Source organism: Artibeus jamaicensis, unplaced genomic scaffold (assembly GCF_021234435.1).
Source record: "Artibeus jamaicensis isolate MK-2021 breed Jamaican fruit bat unplaced genomic scaffold, CSHL_Jam_final contig_729, whole genome shotgun sequence".
NCBI lineage: Eukaryota > Metazoa > Chordata > Mammalia > Chiroptera > Phyllostomidae > Artibeus > Artibeus jamaicensis.
Window position 1 is genome coordinate 5,952,456 of NW_026521939.1, and position 23,757 is coordinate 5,976,212.

At 47.2% G+C, this 23,757-nt stretch overlaps 1 protein-coding gene across 4 annotated transcripts in view; it reads right to left on the bottom strand.

Annotated features, from left to right (window-relative positions):
- The window catches only part of SNX29 (sorting nexin 29), a 569,005-nt gene that overhangs the window by 474,008 nt on the left and 71,240 nt on the right, over positions 1-23,757 (bottom strand). For all 4 annotated transcript variants that reach the window (XM_037151196.2, XM_053672142.1, XM_037151198.2 and 1 more), the window contains 6 exons: positions 21,692-21,762; positions 20,083-20,331; positions 16,598-16,967; positions 9,894-10,012; positions 2,690-2,765; positions 966-1,048 (listed from right to left, as the gene is read on the bottom strand). In XM_037151196.2, coding sequence (XP_037007091.2) covers positions 966-1,048; positions 2,690-2,765; positions 9,894-10,012; positions 16,598-16,967; positions 20,083-20,331; positions 21,692-21,762 — 968 coding nt within the window. The remainder of the gene's footprint in view (positions 1-965; positions 1,049-2,689; positions 2,766-9,893; positions 10,013-16,597; positions 16,968-20,082; positions 20,332-21,691; positions 21,763-23,757) is intronic.

A 23,757-nucleotide genomic window follows, 5' to 3' on the forward strand; every position in this document is an offset into this window, starting at 1 on the left:
TAAGACACAAGATTACAAAGCAAACTGATTATATTGCAATGGGAATTATCAAAATGTAAAAAACAAAACTGTATAATAATATATAGGACTCTTTATTATCACATTTAAAAACTACCAATTTTCAAGCAGAAGTGACATTCGGGGGTTTTCTTCACGTCACCGCTGTTGCGGGTGCCTGTGATTTCTATCGGTGACACGGTCCGCCATCTTCTAACCATTTTCTATGGTTTACTGCTCTTCACAATTAGGAAGATGCTGAATTTCAATCGGTGGCGACAACTTTCTTCCCTGTGTACACCCAGACCCTCGAATCCTGTCCGGGGAAATGGAGGATGCCCCCCTCGCCCCACTTCTGTCCGGCTACCTGGGGTGAGAACAGGACGGCTGCAGCCGAACCAGCCATGTGGGCTCTACAGTGAGCCAGGACCCTAGACCCCGATGACCACGAGCCGCAGGCCAGCCCAGCCTGCCCTCCTCTGGATGGATATCTCTATCTCGCTAAGAAACGGCTGGCTCATTCTCTACCATGTAAAGCCACTCAAACCTGACCTTAATTCTATTTCTCTAATACTACTTCTGGGTGGTGAGGTTAGAAACGGCTTGAACCTGATAACTGGCAACTTTCATTCATCTTTGAATGATTTTCCTCCAGAGCTACGAAGGACAACCAACTAAAACAGTTCCTCTGTAGCTGACAGCCTTCTATGAGGCAAACCCCAAAACCATGAACAACAGAAGACGTCACTCTAACTCAGTGTTGCTCAACTCCGGAAGCGTGTTCTTGACAGCGTACACAAGCCCAAGCATCACATGTAAATCGCGCATCACACTCCAAGTCCAAGACCAGGGATACACACATTTTGCAAAGTCCACAGTCAGGTGGGAGCGAAGACAAAGGCACTGCCATGACGTACACGCCCAGAAGTCATCCCTGTATTGCTGGAGGCAACTCAGAAAGTACTTACTAATCGTCATCGACTCTGGCACGGAGGCAGAAGGTAACAGGCTGCTCAGAGGACTTCCTTGGCCTGGGGAACTGGCTTCCACACTGGGAAAAGGCAGGCAGAAGAAGTTATACTTGGCCACTTAAAACGCACAACCCACCATTCAAAACCTAACTGGTGCTAAGTCTACTCAGGTACGTCTAGTAGAAGGCACAGAAGGCGGCCCTTTGGAATCCTCATTATCTGCAATTCCTATTGACAAATTTACCTGCTCACTAAAATTTACTTGTAATCCCCAAATTAATATTCCCGGTGCTTTCGCGCTCGCCCAGATGTGCATGTTCCCGGTGACACCAACAAAGGGAGCTCTGTCTTCTTTAACTATCATACTGCAAATGTGTCTGTTGGACGGGTTATTTAGTGCCACATTTTTCACATTGCTTGGTGATTTTGCTGTTTAAAGTGGCCCGCACGGTGCTAGAGTGCTGTCCGGTACTCCCAAGCACAAAAAGGCTGGGATATCCATTGTGGGGAAAATACACGTTAGGTAAACTTTTGTTTAAGCATGCGTTACACTGCTGTTGGTCATGAGTTCAGCATCAATAAATCAACAACATACGTCAAATGAGCTGTCGTAAACAAGGTTATGTATTGACGAACTGACAAAAATGTTGCAACGAGAGGCCCGAGGCTTGCAGGAGCCTAGCCCTGCACTTCCCCCTGGAGTGGTGGTTCACCCTCAGAGCAGTTTGTAGAACACTGCGACCACAAATAATGAGAACTGACAGTGTATTTACAAAAGAATTTGCAGCATGGAAAAATGACACATCTTCCACAAAAACAGCAGGGTTGCAGCATGGTTAAAACACACACACACACACCTGCTACTATGCAAAAAGGGGCCAAAATATCAACCATGAAATAGAATTGGGAGTTATAAAGTGATTTTTTTCCATTCAATGCTGCATTTTTCATTTTTCTAACATAAATAGCAAAAAGGAGTCAGAGTCCTGGATGGGTCTGGGGGCACTGATCCTCCCTGACATCACACTAATTGGTACAAGCCCCCAGCCGACATTCTCAGAGAGCAGAGCCCCTCCACAGGGGCGAGACCACAGCACCCGCCTGGCACAGGCAAAGGCGGCTCCTGGCCTGGAGCTCAGGGTGCGAGTGCAGATGTGACACCTCTCTGAAACACCAGAGTAAACCGTAAAGAGAAAGGAGAAAAACACAACAATAGCAGCAAGCACCGTACGTAAGAGAGACTTCGCACTGCCACTGAACAATGACTTTGAGTTGCCCAATGACTTTGGGCAACTCAACAATCTCCGAGATGCTTGAATTTAAAAAGGGAAAGCCTGTGTGGTACTTACTACTATATGCCAGACTAAGCGCTTCATAAGTATATGATATTTAAGCAGCTTAAATACTATATAATATTAATTACTCGATATTATCCTCAAATATTAAAACTGACAAACAGTGACAGAGGAGGCACCCATATATGTCTCCGAAAGTATACAAAGTAAAGGTGGTATGCAAATGAATTTGAACAAATCCTGTTTCTTCTCGTCTCTCATGCTCTTTAACCCTTGACAACCTCATGCTCTGTGATGTGAAGACTAAACCTGGGCACAAATGAGGCCCTGCCCTTCGATCCTAGCAGATGCCCTCCTATCTTTAAAAAAGAACAAAATGCTGAATAAAATTCAATCCAAAAAGCAAGGTGGTTTCTGAGTACTCACCTGTACCGAGGTCCAGGCTCTGGGAGCACTTGGTCCTCGGGGCCCGTCCCGTTCTCCAGGCTTCCGAGGGGGGCATCTGTGAACAGAGAGAGAGTCAGGCTTCTGCTTTCATTTCATTTTCTCCATGAGACAAGGATACAATGCAGACTGCTAAACCAGTTGGCTTAGAAATTCTTTCCTCATCAGTAATTGGATTTTTATCTGTTACCAGTTTCATTTTTTTGGCCATAATCTCAGATTTTCATCAGTCACTGATAAAAGGTCCTAACCTTTTTTACTTAGCCACCTGGAATTACCCATGAAGTCCACAATCACAGCCAACCTCAGAATCAGAGAAAAACCAACTGTTGCACAAAACAGCTCCTGCCTGTAGTGGCTCAAGATGGACACGAGAGGGCAGCACAGACTAATCGCTGACTGTGTCTGCTCAGGCCAAAACAAAGTGACTGCCTATTTCTAGAAGGCCACTTGCCTGCATTCAGTGCCATGTGGGAATGGCACCTGGAAGAAGTGAGGCTACCGATAGTCTCCGGAAACAGTAGGCAAGTGACACTAAAGATTTTCATAAATGTACTAGCTGCTATTCAAGTTTCTTTCCAGGAAAAGGTACAAATATTACATCCGGTAGGCTAGATGGTGACATTAAAGTCAGTTTCACTCACGTTTGCTCACAACGTTTGGTGAAACTTCTGGCATGTCAATGCCCACCACAGCGCCAGGCCTGGGTGGGGACGGCACAGACGCGGAAGGGCGCGCATCCGGTTTCCCCGAGCCTCCCCTCCCGGCCTCCTCTGCGCCATCCCTCCGGTTCCGTCCTGCTCAGGACCGCCCAGCTCTTCAGGGACTGAACTAAGAGAACTCTAAAGGAAAATGGTTTTTCACCTTTTCCTTCATCCCACTGTCACCCTCAAGCTATTCCACTTGCTCCTACCTCTCTCAAGAAGTCTGAAGAGGACAGAGAGTGTGTCTGCTTGGCCACCTCCCCTTCCTTGCTCCCTGGTGTTATGGCTTATTTAGGAATGAGGGCTCTGCCTGGGTTCAAGCCCTGCTCCCAACCTTAATCGGCAAGCTACTTACACTCTTGGTGCCTGGGTTTCTTCATCTGTGAAATGGGATGACACTCCTGCCTACCATGCAACACTTAAGTAATGCCCACCACAGGATAAAATTGCAACATGTGTAGAACTCAGTGGGAATACTCAATGAGTCAGTGTTAGCATCAGCACATTCTGTAATGGCAGGCTGTCATCTTCCCAGTCAACTGAACTGCACTCAAAGGACCCCAAGGAACGCTCCCCTGAGTGCCCCTCCCACCTTCCTGTGGCTCAGGACAAGGTCGAGCAAGCACTCACCCTTGGAGCACTTTCACAGGTGTCATAACAGTGACCTTCGGTCCTCCTGCCCCACCACCTCTTCCTCCGATTCCTAAGCAAAGGTGTCCCTGAATCACAGCTCTGTGGCCTCTTTCCCCCTGGCAAACCCAGCAAGGCCTTCGTTGTAGACTTTGCCTCTGTGAAGGTGACAACTCTCAAGCCCTCACCCCTGGCTAGAAGCTGAGCCTTGAGTCCTAGTCCCACGTTTCTAACTGCCCACCAGAAATCTCTACTGGGATGTCCTACAGGGCCTACCAACTGATCGTGACCTTCAAAACCACACCTCTTCTGTCTCCACTTCCCACTGGGCTATAACCTCAGAAAAAAGGGGCACTCACCGTCCTCCCATCGCAGCATCCCACTGCAGCGCCACGTGCTGCCCAGGACCTGCCAGTTCCACCTCACTGCCTCCCACTCCTTGCCTACAAGCCGTTCTCACCCTAGTTCAAAGGCCCGCTTCCTCCTAGGGCAGGGGCGTCAAACTCATTTTCACCGGGGGAAGTGCCACATCAGCCTTGCGGTTGCCTTCAAAGGGCTGGATATAATTTTAGGACTGTATAAGTGTAACTACTCCTCAACTAGGTGCAAGGAGCTCTACATTCAGACTTTTGGAGGCAACCACAAGGCTGATGTGGCCCCTGGCGAAAATGAGTCTGACAGCCCTGTCCTAGGGGTCTCCTGCAGCAGGCCACTCAGGTCTGCCTCACCCTCTCTAATCCGACTCACACACAGCTTTCGGACTACACTCCATGAAGCAGAGATGAGAGGACTCCAAGACACACGTGGAATCCCCCAGCTGGAGTAAAGGCCAACGTCACCCACCAGCACCCCAGACACAGCACTGGCTTGGTCCAAGCGAATTTCCCTTCATAACACACAACCACAATCAGCTGCAGATGTAGTGGGCCTGAGGCACTGGAGCCACAGAGCGGTCAGAGACCCAGGCCATCTCGCTCATCCTCGACGTCCCTTCTCACGCCGGGACTATGATTATCTTAATTTTATAAATGAGGAACCAGACCTCAAGGATTTGAGTTACTTGTCCAGTATCACACAGCTGAAGTATGAGGATGTGAACGTCTGCCCAGTGGCAGAGCTGAGTCTTGCCCACTTTAGTCTCTCTCATTCAGTTGGTCTGAAATAGCTGCTTTTCCCTCTACAGGTTCCTGGCACTCCTGTGCCATTCCTCTGTCCACACTGTATCCCTAACCAGATATCATTTTCCAGCTGCCAGATGCCCACACCCCTCCTACTGCATCCATCCATCCACTCACAGCTCAGCAAAGGCTTTCTGGACCCCAGCTGTGGGCCTGGCTCTGGACAGGGTCACACTTGAATCAAGACAAACATCTTCCCTATTCTCGTGGACCTCAAAAACTAGTGGGGAGTCGGGCACAGGTATTATCAAGTAATTACCCAAATACACCATCACAGACATAATCACAAAAATAGAGAGCAACGTGGATATGCCAGATTCACAACAGCATAAAACATGAGGCCTGGCCTGCCTGGGCAGTGGGGCACAGAAGCCTGTTCTAAGGCAGCAACATGGGATGCGACTAGAAGGACGTGCTTAGGCAGGGTAAGCAAGGCAGGAGGAGCTTGAGGACTGAAATGACACCAGGAGCAGCGTAAGGAAGTGGAAGCGGAGCAGTGTGGCTGGGACACTGAGTGAAAGGGAAATGGGAGGAGATGAAGCTGCTGGAGCAAGCTGAGGCCTGGGCAGCCACAGTGAGGATTCTGGATTTTATGCTAGAATTATTTTATCCTACCTGGATTTTGGAACAGGGGGGAAAGGCAATTTGATTCGTGTTCTATAAAAGCACTCTGGCTGCTGAAAGAAGAATGGACGGGGCCGGGGCCAGGAACAGAAGTGGAGAAGGCTGTTGGGAAGCTCCTCTGCTACAGCCCAGGCAAGAGAGGGGCTGTTAGAACCAGGTGGTGAAAACATTCAAGGTACACACTTCACCCATTCACTCCTCTCTCCTTTACATCGGGTGATTCAAATGATGTTCCCTGTCTCCTTCTCGCTGCAAAACTCCAGGAGGGACTCACCTTGGATGCCCAGAGCCTGGAACAGTGCTGATGCAGAATGGCATCACCCACTCACTGAGCAAAGAAACCCAGGAGTCCTAAGTAGCACATGACCTACGTAATGGGGGTAGAAACCATGCAATGCAGGCCCTGTGGTCCCTCGTTTCCTGACATTCCAAACGGTAAACTTAGTCCCTGGGAGCAAAGCTCTCAACTCAACCATCTCAGGTCAAAACAATGCTACCACAGACCCTCCTCACCCTCAACAAGCAACCCCTGAGACTCGATGTCAGGACGAAAAGCTGAAGACCATACGACCTGATGGGAGGGGCGGTGTTGGGGGCCTGAGGTTTCTAATGAACTGCACCCACCGGAAATAGCCTCTGCACTTGCTCAGCCCAACAGTAAAAGCAGGCCCCATAGTGAGGGCCGGGCAGCGCAGGTTTCCCATGCGCAGTGAGTAGTCACCAGGGCTTTGTTCGCCCCACTGGTCATTCTCGGGTGAAAAGAACTTCGGGTGCTCCTTCCCTTCCAGCCACAGAGAAACATAGGTAGATAAAGATGCTCTGCTCTGTTGTAAGTAATGTACACACCCTGGGAATGACAGCGTGTCCAATCCTCCACCTGCTTCTCGGGGACTCACGTGACCCTGGTCTGGCATCTCCCTTAGCTGAGTGAGCCCCTCCCTCACCTGAGAAATTCAGCCCGAAGCCCAGCCCTGATACCCAGAACCACCTCTTCCAACATTCGGAAGGATAAAGATTCTGTGTCCAGGGTTCCTTTCTCTGCTGCTCTCTCCCTCCCTAGACTTAGCTACCAAAACATCCACCCTTCCCTGCTGTGTCCCTCTCCCCACTTTTTATCCTCCTCCCTCCCTCCCTCTCTCTCTAAATATCCCAAAGGCGGTGACAGCAGAGGCACTAACATTTTCAAAGACGGTGGGAAAGTCTCCTAAGGCAGGAACCTTCTGTGTGCAAAGTCACCACTGACTACACGTAACGGCCTCCGGGCCTCACTGAGAGAGACCAGGTTAACACGCTCTACTCGGGGGTGTCAGTCCCCGGGAACGCCAGTCGGGAACGGAGGGAAAGGGAAGGAGTCAGAAAACCCCTTGGCCGTGCCCAGTGCTGCCCAGGGGAGGGTCCCCCGCAGGCGGGCCGGGCCTGGCACCACCTGGGCCACACGCCTGCCGTGGAAACGGGGCCGGGAGGGACTGGGTGCAGTCTGGCGTTCCAATCAGGCAGCGCATTCCCCCAGCTCTGGTCCTAGTGTCTTCGTGCAGCCCAGGATCACTTTTCTCCCAGTGCCGTGTTCCTACTGACATTTGCCCCTCAGGTGATGATCACAAGCTTCCATGAATCCTGACAGCTTTGTTATTGTAGTAAAATTAAAAGTTGGCAGACTGGCTCCCACCAGCAACTCTGGCAAGGGTAACCAGATGAGCTGCAGCTTGGGCCCCACCAGCAGTGACAGGATGGAGCCTCTGGGTCTGCGAGGACAACGGTCAGAGGTGGCACTGGGGAAATCTGCCAGGGGATGGCTTCTCTTGAGGATCCTCCAGGATCCTAGAAACCGGCCAGAAACTACTTCCCCCCGAGACACTGATCCACAGAAAGCCCAGAGGGAGGAAGACTGCTGGGTTCTACGGGACCAAACGCCAATCTGAACGGCAAACAGCATTCTGGAGCAGCCAGCCATCCTCCCCCAGCATCTGACAGTTAGAGAAGCCCAGTTAAAAGATGAAAAAGCCACCAGAAACAGAACAGACTGTCTAGTGCATGCACCTAACATCCCAGTAATACTTCACAACCCAGCTGAAAGGTCCCCTCCACTGGGGAGCAGGACCAGGCAAATGGAAACCTGGGCCATGACTTGAAAGCCATGGACAAACCCGAGAAACTCTCCAGTGTCCTAGACTTGCACAGGACCCCCTGCTCTCTGCAAACCGCAACTCACGTCTCAGTCATCCTGCCCACAGCTGCACTGCCACTGTATGAATAGTAGGCAAAGCAACCCAGGACCAGCCCCTGAGTGAAAGGAGAGAAACAGTGCAGCCCGGCCTGCAGGCGTGAGCAAGGCCTGCCAGACTGCCCGCCTCTCTTGGGGATTTCCACTGAGCCCCCGAGAGAAGTGCTGGGATGGAAGGTCACAGGGCCGAGGCAATGGTGTTGGCACCTCAGCCAAGTACAGGCCAAAAGGGGAGGGAGTAAACCTGATAAGGGAACAACACAGACCAGCAGAGAGGAGGTTTCCCGTGCAGAATGTGGGGCACAGAATGAGAAGGACAGCTGGACCTCGCCAGGTCAAGGGTCCTCTCCGTTCCAGGCCAGCTCCCAGGCCCGCGACTGCCCACAGGATGCCCTGTGAGCAACGTCAGCAGTGAGCTGCACCCCTTCCCACAGGAACTTAGGGAACCTTCACCACAGATCTGAGAGGACGGTGGCAACAGAACGACTCCCCCTTCCTCCTAGGCTATGGTCAAGAATGAATGACTGAGTCTATCCCGTCGGTCACCTTACAGCAGGGGTCCCCAACCTCCGGGCCACAGTACCAGCACTGGTCCAGGCCTATTAGGAACCAGGCCACGTGGCACGAGGTGGGCTTGAATGTAATGTGCTTGAGTCACCCCAAAACCATCTGTGCTCCCCACACCCATCCATAGGAAAACTGTCTTCCAGGAAACTGGTCCCTGGTGCCGAAAAGGCTGTGGACCACTGCCTCACAGTCCTGGACTCACTTCAAGGGCTTGCTAAGTGCTGGCCACATTATCGCTGCCATCCACTTTCCAGAAGAGGGGACTAGCCCGGGGGACATGAGTCACTTAGCCACGCATGTACATTAACCTCCGTGTAAACCAGGAATATGCTGCTCAAGAGCAGTGCCCTGCTCCAGTTCCCAAACCTTCCCAGAGCTGCGACTGATCTGACCCCCAGTCTCAACTGCTGCCAGTGCCGGTCAGCAGCCCCGCCCCCTTCACACGAGCTAGTTTGAGTGGGTTTCTGTTCCTTGCAGAGTGACAAGTACAACTTTCTGTCATCCAGTGCAGAATGTCAGCAGCTTCCTGAGCAGCTGGTGGGCCCCTGTTACAGTTTCTGAAACCTGGCCCTGGGAAGATAAGAAGGGGACTCGGCGGGTGGGGGTCGGGGGAACTGAGGCCCCGCTGCCTTGATGGTACTGTGGGGAAGTGGCCAGCACTAAGTCGCTATGGCACTTCACACCCACTCTTCTGGGCGAGCTGGGCTCCTGCACGTGCCCCCGCCACCACCACTCCCGAGCCCTGCCCCAGCTAGGGAAGGCGACAGCAAACCACCCACAAGTTGCTCAACAAGCAGGCAACGGGTCAGAACTGCTTATCCACTCCACAGGCGGGTTTTAAGCGAGCTACTCCCTAACCCCTAAGCACTTGGCTACAGAGGGTGCCAGGGCCTTTATAGCTACGGGTTCTGTGGTCTCCCTTCTCCTAAGAGGCAAAAATAATGGTCATCATTTGTGGTCAGCTTGCACACGATCAAGTTCGACAATCACTGGCAAGAAAAGAAACAGACTGGAGGGCTCCCTGGTGATGCGCCAGCTCATTCTGCCCAGCAATCACTCAGGTGAAAGTACCTCAACATACCCAGGTCCACGAGAAAGGAAGCCAAACCCTCAGTCACTCTGAATCTCAACAACGGGCCCTCCGGCTCTGAGCCCCAGGCCTCCTTGTTCCCACTCCCCCTGGTAAAGGTGACCCAGACGCTCCTGCAGTTCTTAGAGCCAAAGCTCGTACTGGGGGAAAAGAGCAGTCAGGAAACACCCACCTGCAGGGCTGAAGGAGCCCACTCTGCTGACCGGAAAGAGGACATCGGTGTCACCATGCAGCACCTGCAGCGGAGCCCAGCTGTGCATCTGGGAGAGGCAGGTGTTCCCATCCAGTGGCCTGTGATGAAAGAACACAGCTGTGTGAAAGGGCAAAGGGCCCCTGCGGGCTCAGATCACCACAAGCAACTGCTGGGCCTCCCAGCGGTTCTTTCCGTTGGGAACAAGTTCTTTCTTGGAAACTGACCAGACCATGAAGGCACTGGGTATAACAGGAGATGCAGGCAGGAGGCAGGAGATGGGGTCTGGAACCAGACCCTTAGCACTTGTTCTTTCAGCCACTGTTTACTGAGTACCTACTATATGCCAGGTGGTATACAGCACATACATTTTGTGCTGGCAAAAGAGCCAGCACATGGTGTTTATCCTACACTCACAGAGCTTAATAGTCTGCTGGGAACACAGACATGAATCAAATAATCCCACTAGAAGGTATAAAATGGCAGCTCAGCTTTGTGGTTAGTCAGGAAGGTCATGGAAGTCTTCCTGGAAGAGGGTGAATCTGGGGTGAGGGCTGAAGGAAGCACAAGAGCTACCTGAGTGAAGAGGCGGGACAAGAGAGACAGAGCGGGAGGGACAGCATGTGCACAGTGCTGAAGGAAGAAGCATGGTGTGTTCCAGGGTCTGAACAATGGCAGTCACATGACCTTGGGCTGGCATCACTTGGCCTGACTGGTTCTCAGACCCTCTCGGGTAAAAGAACAGAATCAGACCAGAACCTGTCTGGGTCCCTTCCAGGAAAGGAAGTCAGCTCAAATACTAACCAGGCTCATGTGCTCTGTTATACTGTCACCATATCCACTAAGTATAAAACGAACCTGTGTGAGCTTTGTAATTAATACCAGGCTGCCTCACTTACATTTGAGAAACCACTGGCCCACAGCAACATTTGCCTCTGGGCAATTAGAAAACACTAATAAATACTGGGATATATTTGTGCAGTACTTTAAAGACTATATAATCACTTTGTAACTCAGGTGTAAAGAACAAATCAGATCATAATCATACCTACTTAATTGGGGAAAGGAGGGAGGAGGAGAAGGAGGGAAAAAGGTGAGGGAAGTACATGGAAAAGAGAGGAAAGCGGGGAGGAACGGGAAGGAGGAAGGAAGGGAGAGAGGGGGGAAAACTCAGAGACTTGGGTCCAATACAGTCAGCCTTGAGGACAGACCAAGGCTTGTGGAGGGTTCAAGCACAGGTCTCCCACATCCGATAACAATGGATGTTGTGGCTACTGTCTACCATGACATGATGCAAAGAGTTTTTCTTTCTTTCTTTAGAGCAGCAATCAACCAAATTTTTTGTAAAAAAAAAAACAGATTGCAAACATTTTAGGCCTTGTGGCCACACTTACTTTTCTTTGGGTTTTTTGTTTGTTTTTTTAACAGCCAACCATTCCTAGCTTGAGGGGGTCTGGCCCTCAGGCGCAGTCGGCCACCTCCTTTGTCAGACACCATCACGCAGACACTCTGCTCTCAGCCCTTCCCAGCTTTTGGTCACACATCTGACACAGACCAAAAGTCCACAGAATTTTGCAAAATGTTTCATTTAAGCCTGCAGGTAATACACACAATAGGACTCTCAGATGGCACTCTAGGGGTCAAAAGAGGAAGCCCAGTTCTTAGATGAACTTGGCTGTGCCCTAGAATCTGTACAGACCTGCTCTGGCAGGGCTCCAATCTTGCAGCAGGTGACAGGGGCGGTCAGGGCACCCTCAGGAGAACGCAGCCAAACCACCAGTCCTTCCCTCCACACTGCACTTGCTCCAGGGGCGTGGGATTTTCTGCCGTTTCGGAGGGGAAATCCTGCCACTTCCCAGCAGGGTGCGAGGTGAAGCCAGGCCCCAGCAGCTGAGGTTGGGAAACCAAGTAAAAGTGGCCAAGAGCCACCACCTCTAAAGAAAGTTACACTGAAGTGACTCCTGAGGCAGAGAGCAATTCAGAACATGGTGCCAACATTGGCCTAAAAACATAATAGCACCTGTTGCTTTTCATTAGAAAAGTGAAACACATTTAAAAAACCATGAAAATGTTAAAAAAAAAAAAGGAGGGAAAAAATATATACCTAAAGCCACATTACTCAAAGCACAGTTGATTTAGATACCATTTCCTTAGTGTCTTTTTCCTTTCTTTCTTATACTTACTTTTCTTTACAAGGTCATAAGGAAACTAAATGTAGAATTTTATATTTGGCTTTTCTCATTCAATATTAATTCACAAGTTCATCTTCATACTACTTGGATACTCTTAAATTTCATTTAAGAGGTTTAAGATCCTAAACATTATAACCTTAAGGTTTAGCTCTGGCTGGTGTGGCTCAGTGGATCGAGTGCCGGCCTGAGAACCTAATGGTCGCCAGTTCAATTCCCAGTCGGGGCACGTGCCTGGGTAGTGGACCTGTTCCCTAGATGGGGGCACATGAGAGGCCACCGCACACTGATGTTTCTCTCCCTCTCTTTCTCCCTTCCTTTCCCTCTCTCTAAAAATAAATAAATATATAACTTTAAAAAAAATGTTAAGGTTTAAACGATGGAATACTCTGTTAACTGTTCCCCTGGGTTGCGTATTTAGGTCAGTTACAATGTTTTGCTTCTCTAAGTAAGGGCTTTGGTGTCCAGATGCAGCAACCTTTTTCCTGGGACTGCCCTCAGGGTAGGTCCCTGGTGGCGTAATTGCTGAATCGAGTGAGATAAGCGTTCTTAAGGCTGCGGGCATGGGGTCAGACTGTTTTCCCAGAGGGCTCTCAACATCACCACCATCTATGAGGATGCCCCTGTGCCGGCCCTGCCACACCTTTCATCCCACAGTTAATGCCCACTGTGGGCCTGGAAGACACCAAGCCTGAGGACGCCTTGAAAACAAGCAACCCCCGGGGCACTCCGCCAGGGTTCACCTTCTTTTTCCAGTTCTCACTTTAAATCCTGGCAGATATGACAGGTCTATCCTGATATCTGGTTTCACTTTGCATTTGCTTAATTGCTAGTGAGGTGCAACATTTTTCCATATATTTGTAATTCTTTCTGAACTACACCCCACTTCCCTACTGGCGTCATAGGACACATATGAAATGATAGAAAAACTCCTTTCTAAAATAAAAGTATTACCCTCTTTTAAAAAAAAAGACAAAAAAATCAAAGCCAGCACTCGTAAATATTGAGGTAGGAGGGATGTCAGTAAGATTTTTCTCAGTCATCAATGAAATGGTTTAATTGCTAGCATACAGGCGAAAAACCCAACTTTTGGCCAACAGAGCATCTTAGAAAGTGACCACAGCAGTGACGCTGCCAGAGGCCGTGGCAGTCCACACTGTGTGTGCTTCTCCTGGCCTGACCTGGCAGCTTCCCCTCACAGACCTAGACACGCCATGAAACTACTCAAGTTCTGGCCCCTCCAGGCTTCTAGACCTTTCATGTGAACATGATCTTAGAATCAAAATGAAAGTTTTACTCAAGAGGCCACTTCATCATTCCTCTGCTTGTTCCCCAAGATGCTCTGCAGAATGTTCACTCGAGACCCCCCTTTACACCAGGAGAGGCTGTCCACAGTCTGCAGGAGGCTCACAGGCATCAAAGGGCCAGGCCTCTGTGAAGGTCACCCTGTACTGTTTTGTGTTTCACACATCACAATGCCGGCAGCTACCTTGGCTTGCAAGGTGACCTCCCCTCCATACTCCCATCCATGCTACCAGTCCACTAGGAGAAGAAATGACTGTATTTGAGGCCAATAAGAACCCATGAAGTGAATCAACTTAGAGAAGCACTCACCCACAGAGACACAGAATGCAAGTGGCATTTCCTAAAAGGCCCTGATGAAGACTATAAGTGTGATGGTTCATTTTAAGGGTCAACTTGGCTATGCCACAGTACCAGACATACAATCAAATGCTATTCTAGATGTCCCTGGAAAGGTATTTTTCAGATAACATTAGCGTTTAAATCAGTAGACTTTAAGCAAAGCAGACTACCCTCCACAGTTTGGGTGGGCCTCATCCAATCAATTAAAGGCCTTAACAGAGAAAGATTGAGGTTCCGCAAAGGAAAGTGTGCCAACAGACAGCCTTTGCACTCACGCTGCAATTCTTCCTTGCGTCTCGGCCGGCCAGCCCACCTGCAGGTTCCAGACCTGCCACACTTCCATGACCACATGAGCCAATTCCTTAAAATCAGTCTCTAGATAAATACACAGAGACACACACACTCTACTGATTCTGCTCCTCTGGAGAACCCTGACTCGCACAGCCTATCAGCAAGACCTGGGTCCCAGGAAGAAAAATATTCACAGCTGGTCAGCAAAACAAGCTGCAGGGAAGCGATTCTAACACGTTATTTGAGGAGGGGAAAAAAGCCTTGTGTGTGGAAATGTTTATTTTAGAATGCGAAAACGAAGATGCCAACAACCTAAATACTAAGCGAACCTTTAGCAAATCATAACATATTGATCTGACTGTAAATCAACCAATCAATACCCAGGGTTATGGAGAAACATGGAAAATATTCCAGAGTACAGGGGTGGCAAAAGAAGATTTATCAATGTGAATATGGGAAACACAGTTTATTCTTGTACTTTTACTTATTAATTATTGTGTTGTTTGCCATACTCACAACTGTAAACCTACTTTGCCCACCCCTGTATAAGCTATGGAACATAGCATAATTTAACCTTAATCCCAGCTTTGCTCAATGTTTTGACAAACCTCAACTCTCTACAAATCCTATTCTTTCATCCATCAAGCGGGGGTGATATCCACCAACCTAAGGATCAGGATAAGGTATATACATAGCTTTTAGCATCTGGCATACCCCAGACGATCAATAAGGTAACACTGCTAAGGTAATACCGGTATCCATGGGAATGAGGGCCAGGGGAACAAAAACAGAAACAGGCACAGTCTCGTGAGAAAGAAAAGAAAAACTCCTTTTAAAACAACAAGAAACTGAAAAGCTTAGGGCTAAGACACACTGTGTCCCTTAATCATAAAATGGGATCTCGAAATATCTATTTCACTCTCATGGGCTTGAGACAGGATAGTAAGAAGCTGGGGAAATTGCTTGGCAAATGGAACAGAGAAACAGATGGCTGAACACCGTGGTCAAGGAATTTGCAGCCAAGTGCAGAGGGTCACCAGGGCAGAAGGCTCCCAGTGCCTGGCAGGGGGCAAAACTAGGAAAATAAGGACCTCACCTCCAGGGTAACCTTTCCTCCCTGGCCTTTCATCCCTGGAGATGACATCTAGGACCCAGTGGTTTCCAGTTCCAGGCCCAGTAAAGCAGCAAAACCAGAACCAACTGCAAAAACTAAAGACCCCCTGCCCTGTCACTGACCAGTCAGGGGAGACCAGGCCCTGAAAGGGCACACCTGGAGAACTGATGCATATTCAGCTAAAACCCTCCCCTGAGACTTCCCCTAAGATTCCAGCCTGTAAGAAAGAGATAAAAGCCTCAAGACAAAGAGTCCAGCCCTTCCTTTCTTATCCACCACCAACAGCCACCCCACCATCTTCCCACTTCTTTCTTCGCAGGCACATGTCTCCTAAACTCTAAAGAAACAAGCAGCTGGCAGTTGGTCCTGGGCTGATCCCCTGAGCCTCTCTCTTCCCAAAGCCCCCTTTTCTGACTTCCCAGGGAGCTAAGGCAGCCCAGCCTAGGCTCTCTTGTTGCTTCTTCTATGCTAAGCCCTTCCTTGTATCTTAAGTCCCCAGCTTTAATAAATATATCCTCACGGTAACTTGGACTTGTGTTGTGAAATCTTTCCTACACAAAGTCCATAACCCACGCACTACAGCTGGCCCTAGGCAGACCTGCTCAGGGCCAGGCCCCTGTGCAGCAACAGGCTGGTTTTGAAGTCAGACATGATTAGGATGGTATTATGTGCTGTAATGCCTAAGTGAAGAGGCGGTAACTGATTTATCTGGCATGAAGAGCAAAACCAAGCTTAAGAATTATTACAAGAGTACTGTGACAGCAGCAGCTGACCTGGTTTGTCTTTCTCCATGTGCCAGCACCTGTGCAGACAGGCCCACACTTAGTATCCCATTACTTCACTGAGGCCTGAGACTCTGAGAGGTGAAGTAACTCGTCAGACCTCTTCCAGCCTAAGCCATGGAGCTAGTAAATGAGGACCCAGGTTGTCTGGATTCCAAAATTCAAGCTCTTAGCTACACTTTTTGCTTTATGCTTTCACATGCATCAAGCCCGTTCCACTGGCATAAATCCACAGCAACTCCACTGTTAAAGCAGCAAGTGGGGGCTGAATACTGCTATTCACAGCCCTGAAGATCAACACAGAAATTACCAGCCCATCACTACTTTCTAGAATAACCCTGCCTTCCTCCTGAGCTTCCTCTGCTAAGTGGCAAGTTAAAGAAGGGAGGAAAATCTATAAAACAAAAATGAAAGATGTATATATAAAGCAAAAATTTTAAGGCACACATCTTGACACTAATTTTTAACAAGTACCTTCAAATACGCCGCTCCCTCCCCCACTCCGTTCTCAGCAATCTAATAATGCCCCTACCTCCTAAATCAAGACCTGATAAATGAAAGATGCCCTAAACAAATAGGAAAGCTGCACCCTTATTTCACCTAAGACTACAGAATGAGAAAGCAGTTAATGTATCACCCGTCATTAAAATCTCAAGTGGAACTTACTTCTCAGGCGATTCTGAGTGGCTCATGCGCTTCCTTCCTGACACGTACACATCATCCTCGTTTTCATCCACATCTTCATCATCGATGCTTTTTACATCAAGCTTTTGGTACCCAAACTCCCCATTCAAAGACAGTGAATCGATTTTCCACGAGTTGCTGCTCTGGCTTCCATTGGAATTAGGCCCAAAGGGGCTTTCAAAGGCCGACATGATATTGACTGAGGAGCGGTCAGAGTTCTCCTCTGAGCTCTCCCCAGTCCCAGGTATCTTTTTAAAACCATCGCCAGCATTCTGCTCACCATCCTCATCATCAAATGAGATAACGTTGGTCACCTTCTTTTTCTTCTTCCGTTCCTTTTTACATTTGGAATCTGACAAAAGACAAGAAGCAAGATAAGGGGATGATCCAGCCATAGTGATTCTGGGTGGTGGAAAACCCTCTACTACTCTACTGACAAGTAAACTGTAAGCTAAACTCAGGTATTTTTTAAATCCTTGGTAAAACATCTGTTTACAGAACACTAAGCAAAATGGACCTCTACTTCTGATTTAAACAATTTTTAGATATATCTCTTCAAGCAAAGGAAACAAAAGAAAAAACTAACAAATGAGAATACATTAAAACTAAAAAGTCTTTACCCAGTGAAGAAAACCATCAACAAAACAAGAAGACAACCTACTAAATGGGAGAAGATATCCACCAATGACATATCTGATGAGGGATTAATATCCAAAATATATAAGGAACTCATACAACTTAACACCAAAAACCAAATAGTCAAATTAAAAATTGAACAGAGGGCCTGAATAGACATTTCTCCAAAGAGGATGACAGATGGCCAATAAACATATGAAAAGATTTTCAATAAAAGATTTTTTATTGATGCCTGTCATCAATAAAAAACAAACAAGTGTTGGTGAGAGTGTAGAGAAAAGGCAGCCCTGACACACTGTTGGTGGGACTACTAACTGGTGCAGCCAATGTGGAAACAGTACAGAGTTACCTCAAAAATTAAAAAATATAACTACCATATGACCCAGCAATTCCATTTCTGAAAAATTCTAAAATACAAATTCAAAAAGATACATGCGTCCCAATGTTCACTGCAACATTATTTATAATAGCCAAGATATGAAAACAACCTGAATGTCCACCAAGAAACAGACAAATAAAAAAGTATGCAGTACATATATATAATGGAACATTACTCAGCCATAAAAAAGAATGAAAACTGACCATTTGTGACAATATGGATGGACCCAGAGGGTATTATGCCAAGTGAAATAAGTCAGAGAAAGACAAATACCATATGCTTTCACTTATATGTGGAATATAAAAAATAAAACAAAAAAAACAACAAACAAAACAGAAGCAGACTCATAGATAGAGAACAAATTGTCAGTTGTCAGAAAGGTGAAAGGTGAGAGGATGGTTGAAAATAGTGAAAGAGATTAAGTAGTACAAATTGCCAGTTACAAAAATAGTCACGGGGATGTAAAGTACAGCAGAGGGAATATATTCAATAATATTATAATAATTATGTATGGAGCCAGATGGGTACCAGACTTACTGGGGGTGATCACTTCCTAAGGTATATAAATGTTTAACCTATGTGTATACCTGAAATTAATATAATATTGTATGTCAACTGTAATTGAAAAATAAATTTAAAATATATACCACAGATCAAGCACTTTGATTCAAAGCACTTTGAATATCCTTCCAAGAACTTTGATTTAAAGAATGTTATCATTAATAAAATGATTTTCATTGTTTCACTTGAGAATGGGAAAATATTCTCATTGCTGGCAGATGAAACCAAGAAAATTTGTTTGGGGTTGCAGTCAATTGTTTGATGACCACAAATCCCTCCCATCCCTGCATAAGCCCCTTTGCAATGGGGCTTTACTCCGCCCTCGAGGGAAGTATCTATTTCTCCACCCTCTTGAATCTGGGCTGGCTTAGTGTTCTGCCTTTACCAATGGAATGTAACAGAAATAACAGTGTATGAGTTCTAGAGTTTAGGCATCAAGAGGTCCTACAGCCTCTTGAAATCCTGCCCTAAAAGTACCATGGAAGAAAACTGATTTAACTTATTGGAGGATAAGAGGCCATGTGTAGAAAAACTGAGATGCCCCAGCCAATAGTCAGTACCAACTCCAGACACACGAGTGGGGCCATCTTGGATCTTCCAGCTCAGCCACCAGCTCAGTGCAGCCCCATGAGTGAGCCCAGGTAACACCAGCAGAAGAACCATCTGCCAAGCCACAGAATCATAAAAAATAAATAAATAAATAAATCATGGTTGTTTTAGGCCACTACATTTTTGGAACTGTTTGTTACACAGCAAAGTCAAACGAAAACAGAAGTTAAGACTGTCTTGGGGATGAGTACTTAGACAAGCCAGTTTGTTCACTCATCTTAATCATCAAACTTGGGTGTGAGACACTTTGAATTGATTCCCAAAACTCCATTCCATCTAAACCAAGGTATGACATGCTTTACCAGTGTACTACAACCCTGAGACGATTTCAAAAGCAGGGTCCCCAAGATGAATGGAAAGACTACTGCTTTGGGTAAACAAATTCCATTGCCTCTACTACACAAAGCCCTCAACAGTCTTTTTTCCCTATTCTTCACTTGGGGTCTCGGCTGGGTCCCCAGCCAAGAAGGAAAAGGAGAAGGAGAGGGCAACAGAGAAAGCCAGTGTGTACCAAAGACACCATGAGACTCTGAACTTTCACCATCATGACTAATCCCCAAAGAGATTACTGAGATTACTGCCTTGTTTAAGGGCTTTGAGAACACTAAATACTAAACCAAAAATTTCCAATTTTGCTGTAGCAACATTCTGTATGTCCAGAAGGCCCAAGAAATGTTCTAAATGCATGACAAAATTAATCTTAATTAATTAATTAATTAATCAATCCCTTTTCCTGGCCTCCACTTAAATGTCTTCCCCCACCAAAAAAGGCAAGCCCAATAATATAAACTTTCCACAACATCCTATGCTTCGTTTCTATACCAATTATCAGAAGGATAACTAACTATCTGTATAATTTGTCATTAAATGTCTACCCTTATCCATCCCAAAGAAGACTGAAAGCCAAATGCTGGTAATCTCTCTTATTTGGCTCACTGACTGGCACACAGAATGCATTAAGTGAACAAATAAATGAGTGGACAAAAGAATAAATGAATGAAAATCAACCTCATTTGACTTTCACGTGGCCATCACACCCTTCCTTTCAGTTTTCTCTGAGTGAGCTCCTTGCTCTTTTACCCTATCATCTTCCCATGTAGGTAAGGCTCTCAGGTCCCTTTCAGAGTAAGTGTAAAAAATAAATAAAAACAAGCATGAACTAAAAATGCAAATGCAAATCAGATTTCATTCCCCTTGGCACTTCCAGGTGAGGAGGTGCACCCTCATCAGCCACGGTCTGTAGCCCTTTGCCCAAACCCCTCAACCTCCTGTTCCGGCTCACCGGCACTGATGTGCTTGGGCATGACAGGTAGGGGGTCGGTCTCCTGATCAGGTTTGATGAGGATGGAGACAGCAGAGGATGCCGTGATCTCCCTGAATAGGCTGCTCACTCCTTGCGTGGACTCCTTCAGCAAGGAAGTCACATTCTGCGTTGACTCCTTTAAGAGGTCTGAGACTGTAGGAGCAAACTTACTCTGCCCATTTAAATCCTTGTTGTCAATGTTGATCGCGAAGAGTATGGAGTTCAGACCTTGTGCAAAAAAGAAGAAGTCTGGAGTGCATGCTGTTGAACAGAGTCACACCTCCAACAGGATAAGTTGCAGACACTATACAACGCAGGAGGGTACACAGTGATTTTCTTTAAAGATTTTATTTATTTTTAGAGAGAGGAGAACAGAAGGAGAACGACAGGGAGAGAAATAGTAAAGTGTGATTGCCCCTCATGCGCCCCCTACTGGGGACCTGGCCTGTGGCCCAGACATGTGCCCTGACCGGAAATCAAACAGGCAACCCTTTCATTTGCAGGCCAGCACTCAATCCACTGAGCCACACCAGCCAGGGATGATCTTAAACATTGATTAGCATGTCCAAGAACTGTGCTCAGTACACATTAGCAACCATAGGAGCTCAGTCATTCTAAATTCTCTTCTTATCTGTTAAAAAAGAGGTTAAGCCATAAATTCAGAGGTCAGGCTACCTAGATTGAATCTCAGCACTGCCACTTATAAGCTATGAGACCTTGGTCAAGCCATTTATAACCTCTCTGAGCTTTAGTTCTTTGTCTGTAAAATGGGTACACAATCTCTTTCACAGGGAAGTATTAAAGACCATCACCCACCAAAATCACTCAGCTCAGTAAGCAATCACAAAAGGCACACCAATGTCATTATTATTACCTACGGAAAAACGTGCACTGGTATCCAATGGCTAAGAGAGGAAATCATGGTCGAACCCTGACTCTCATCAATGAACTAGACTAATGTAACTCTCAATATGTGGGACTTGGTGTAAACTTTCAGGCAAGGGAAAAAACAGAGGCAATGAAGGATCGGAAAGAAAGCAGCAAGCTATCCACTCCTGTCGGAGTGTTTCTCCCTTTGAGTGATGATAAACAATTTAACGATTCTCCAACTGACATCGTTGCAGGGCTTGCATGTTGGCAAATGGTGCACATGACTCTCCGTCACATCAGACTCTCTCACAGCCCAATAAAGGTGATCGCTGTGCCATCACAATTCCCACCTCACAGAGGAGGAAAGGCGAGGGACAAAGTTCATAGGGTCTGTCCCAGGTCACCAGCCAGTGCGGGGTCGAGTCAGGCTTCAAAGGCAGGTCTCCTGCCTCTAGTTCCCCAGTCTTTAAATTACACTTGCAAAGCCACAGCCAAAAACCCTCATCCCCGTGCTTTTCCTGCCGAGGTATCAAACTCTAGATAAAGGGACTTAATGCTCAATACCATTCAAAGAAGGACAGTTACAAGTAACTCATTAAGCCACTGGGGGACAGGGAAAATTACAGCATCCCTTTGAGTTACAAATTCACTCCCAAGCAGCCTCCTCTGCTCTCCAAGCTTTACAAGCCCCATCATTCCCAGCCTTGCCCAGACTTACCAGCTGCCATGGTAGGAAGCATGCTAGACCTTTCTTCATCCATCACAAAAGACCAGTCTTCATAAAAAGTGCTGCAAATTGAAAGAGAAAGGGAGAAGGCGCTGAATAGAGGTTCTTTGAGTCCATTAGGCAGATAATTCCATTATATGGCTTCGTGGAAAACCCATGCCTGGTCATCACAGAGTGAGTACAGGTGGTCTCTGCTGCGCTGAAGCTTCTAGTTATAAACTAAGGATTGACTGCATATATCCTATGACTTCCTCGTTAGTCCCCAGAGATCTTTAGAGTCCCGTAAGCTTGAGAGTACTGAAATAGGCATGAGATGTAAATGCGGTGTTGATGAAGCAGGAAAGCAGAAGGGGACAAACAGAGAAGAGATTTCCACTCAAGCAAGGTCTCCAAAAGACAGACAGGATGTCCAAGCTGGCCCACGGGGCTCCCTTGATTGAGCTAACACAAGAAGAGAACATTTCAGGAAGAAATTCTAGAGCTCCATGGCTCCATCAACCAAGGCATATGTATGTAATACCTGTTTGGGCTGTAAACCCAAAAGCCCAAGTTATCTTAGGAAGGGCTGGAAAGCTAAGAAAGCCCCACAAATCTAAGTGGAGAGAAGGGGCCAGAGAAGTCTACAAGGTCTGTTTAAGGTCAGCCAGCATTAAATGGAGCTCAAAAGCAGGTGGCCAAGTCCAATTCCCCAGCTCTTTATCCAGTCCCCTGCTAAGCAGTAACAAGCAAATAGCCTCAACCCCCACCAGGTCAGAGAACTCGGAACATGTGGAGTCAAAGTTAAGTTTCACTAAAGCAGAGTCAGTGGTGAGTGACCTGTAGTTCAGCAGGAGACTGGACACAGCTGCTGAAGAGACTGGATACAACTAACAGGAAGAGAGGAGAGATGCATTGTTTTCAATATGCCTACTCCACAGAATGTCAAGAGAAGCACAAGCCTCAAGTCCACTCTGGCACTGCAAAATGACATCTGATTCCCAAAATTTTGATTCCTTAAAAATCTGAATCAGTTTTCCTGCATGTAAATGAATTAGGTTTTCCCACATCTAGGTAGATAGGTGACTAGTGACTTATGGAAATTCGACTGTGATCCTTCAACTGGATTCAACTGTGAAATTCAGCTGGATTTACTTCAACTGCTCATTGTTAAAGTCCTTTGATGTTGAGCTACTTGCAAATGATGTGGTGGGGCGGGCTTGACGGAAGTTCATTTTTAGGAACACGAGTATGTTCTGGTAACTAAAGCTGGTGAATGCTCAGAAGGTATGTATAGGCATTTGGCCCAGACCTCGGGCAACACACAGGTGGCACCAGTCATCCTGACCCATCCCTTCCATTTTGCACCCACAGAGTTGAACATACAACTGGACAAAGCATCACAGGCAACATCCATGGGAGAACTTCAAGGGTAAGAGCCCTAGCACACAATCCCAGAATGCCTAACAAAGTATCAGTAGAGAAGTGACCATAAGGGGCAGAAGGAACAGAAGGAGATTTGAGTCAGAGAACGCAGGGCAAGATATAAAATCACAGGAATGTATCATAGCACTAATGAAATGCCAGCTTCTTGAAGCAAATGAAATTTCACTGTTGAGGATATGGGCACTGCTGATGTAGAGGTTATTCAAGGAAGAAGGTCATCAGATGACACAAAACTACACGTCTGGTCCACCATTCTCAGAGGCAAAATAATAGCCAAGGTCAGAAAGAGAGACTGGGAGAGAGAGAGCAACATCATAAACATCCTGAGTACAGGAAAAATGACAGGACTGTCCATGTTTTGAAGAAGATGTGGCTGCCTGTACTATCAGTGATGCACATTCAGCGCCCTCTCCCCATCACTGTGGTAGTAATCATATCTCCCCACCCTGCTGAGCTTGCCTATAGCCGTGTGACTTGCTGGCCAGTGAAATGTGAATGGAGGTGAGGCATCACTTTGGGCAGAAGCTTTAAGAGCCAGTGCTTAGTTCAACCATTATCCCCATAGAAAGGGAGCTTCCGTCAGCCTGGGTCCCTGAGACAAGAATCCCTACTCACCCCTGATAGACATGAAGCAG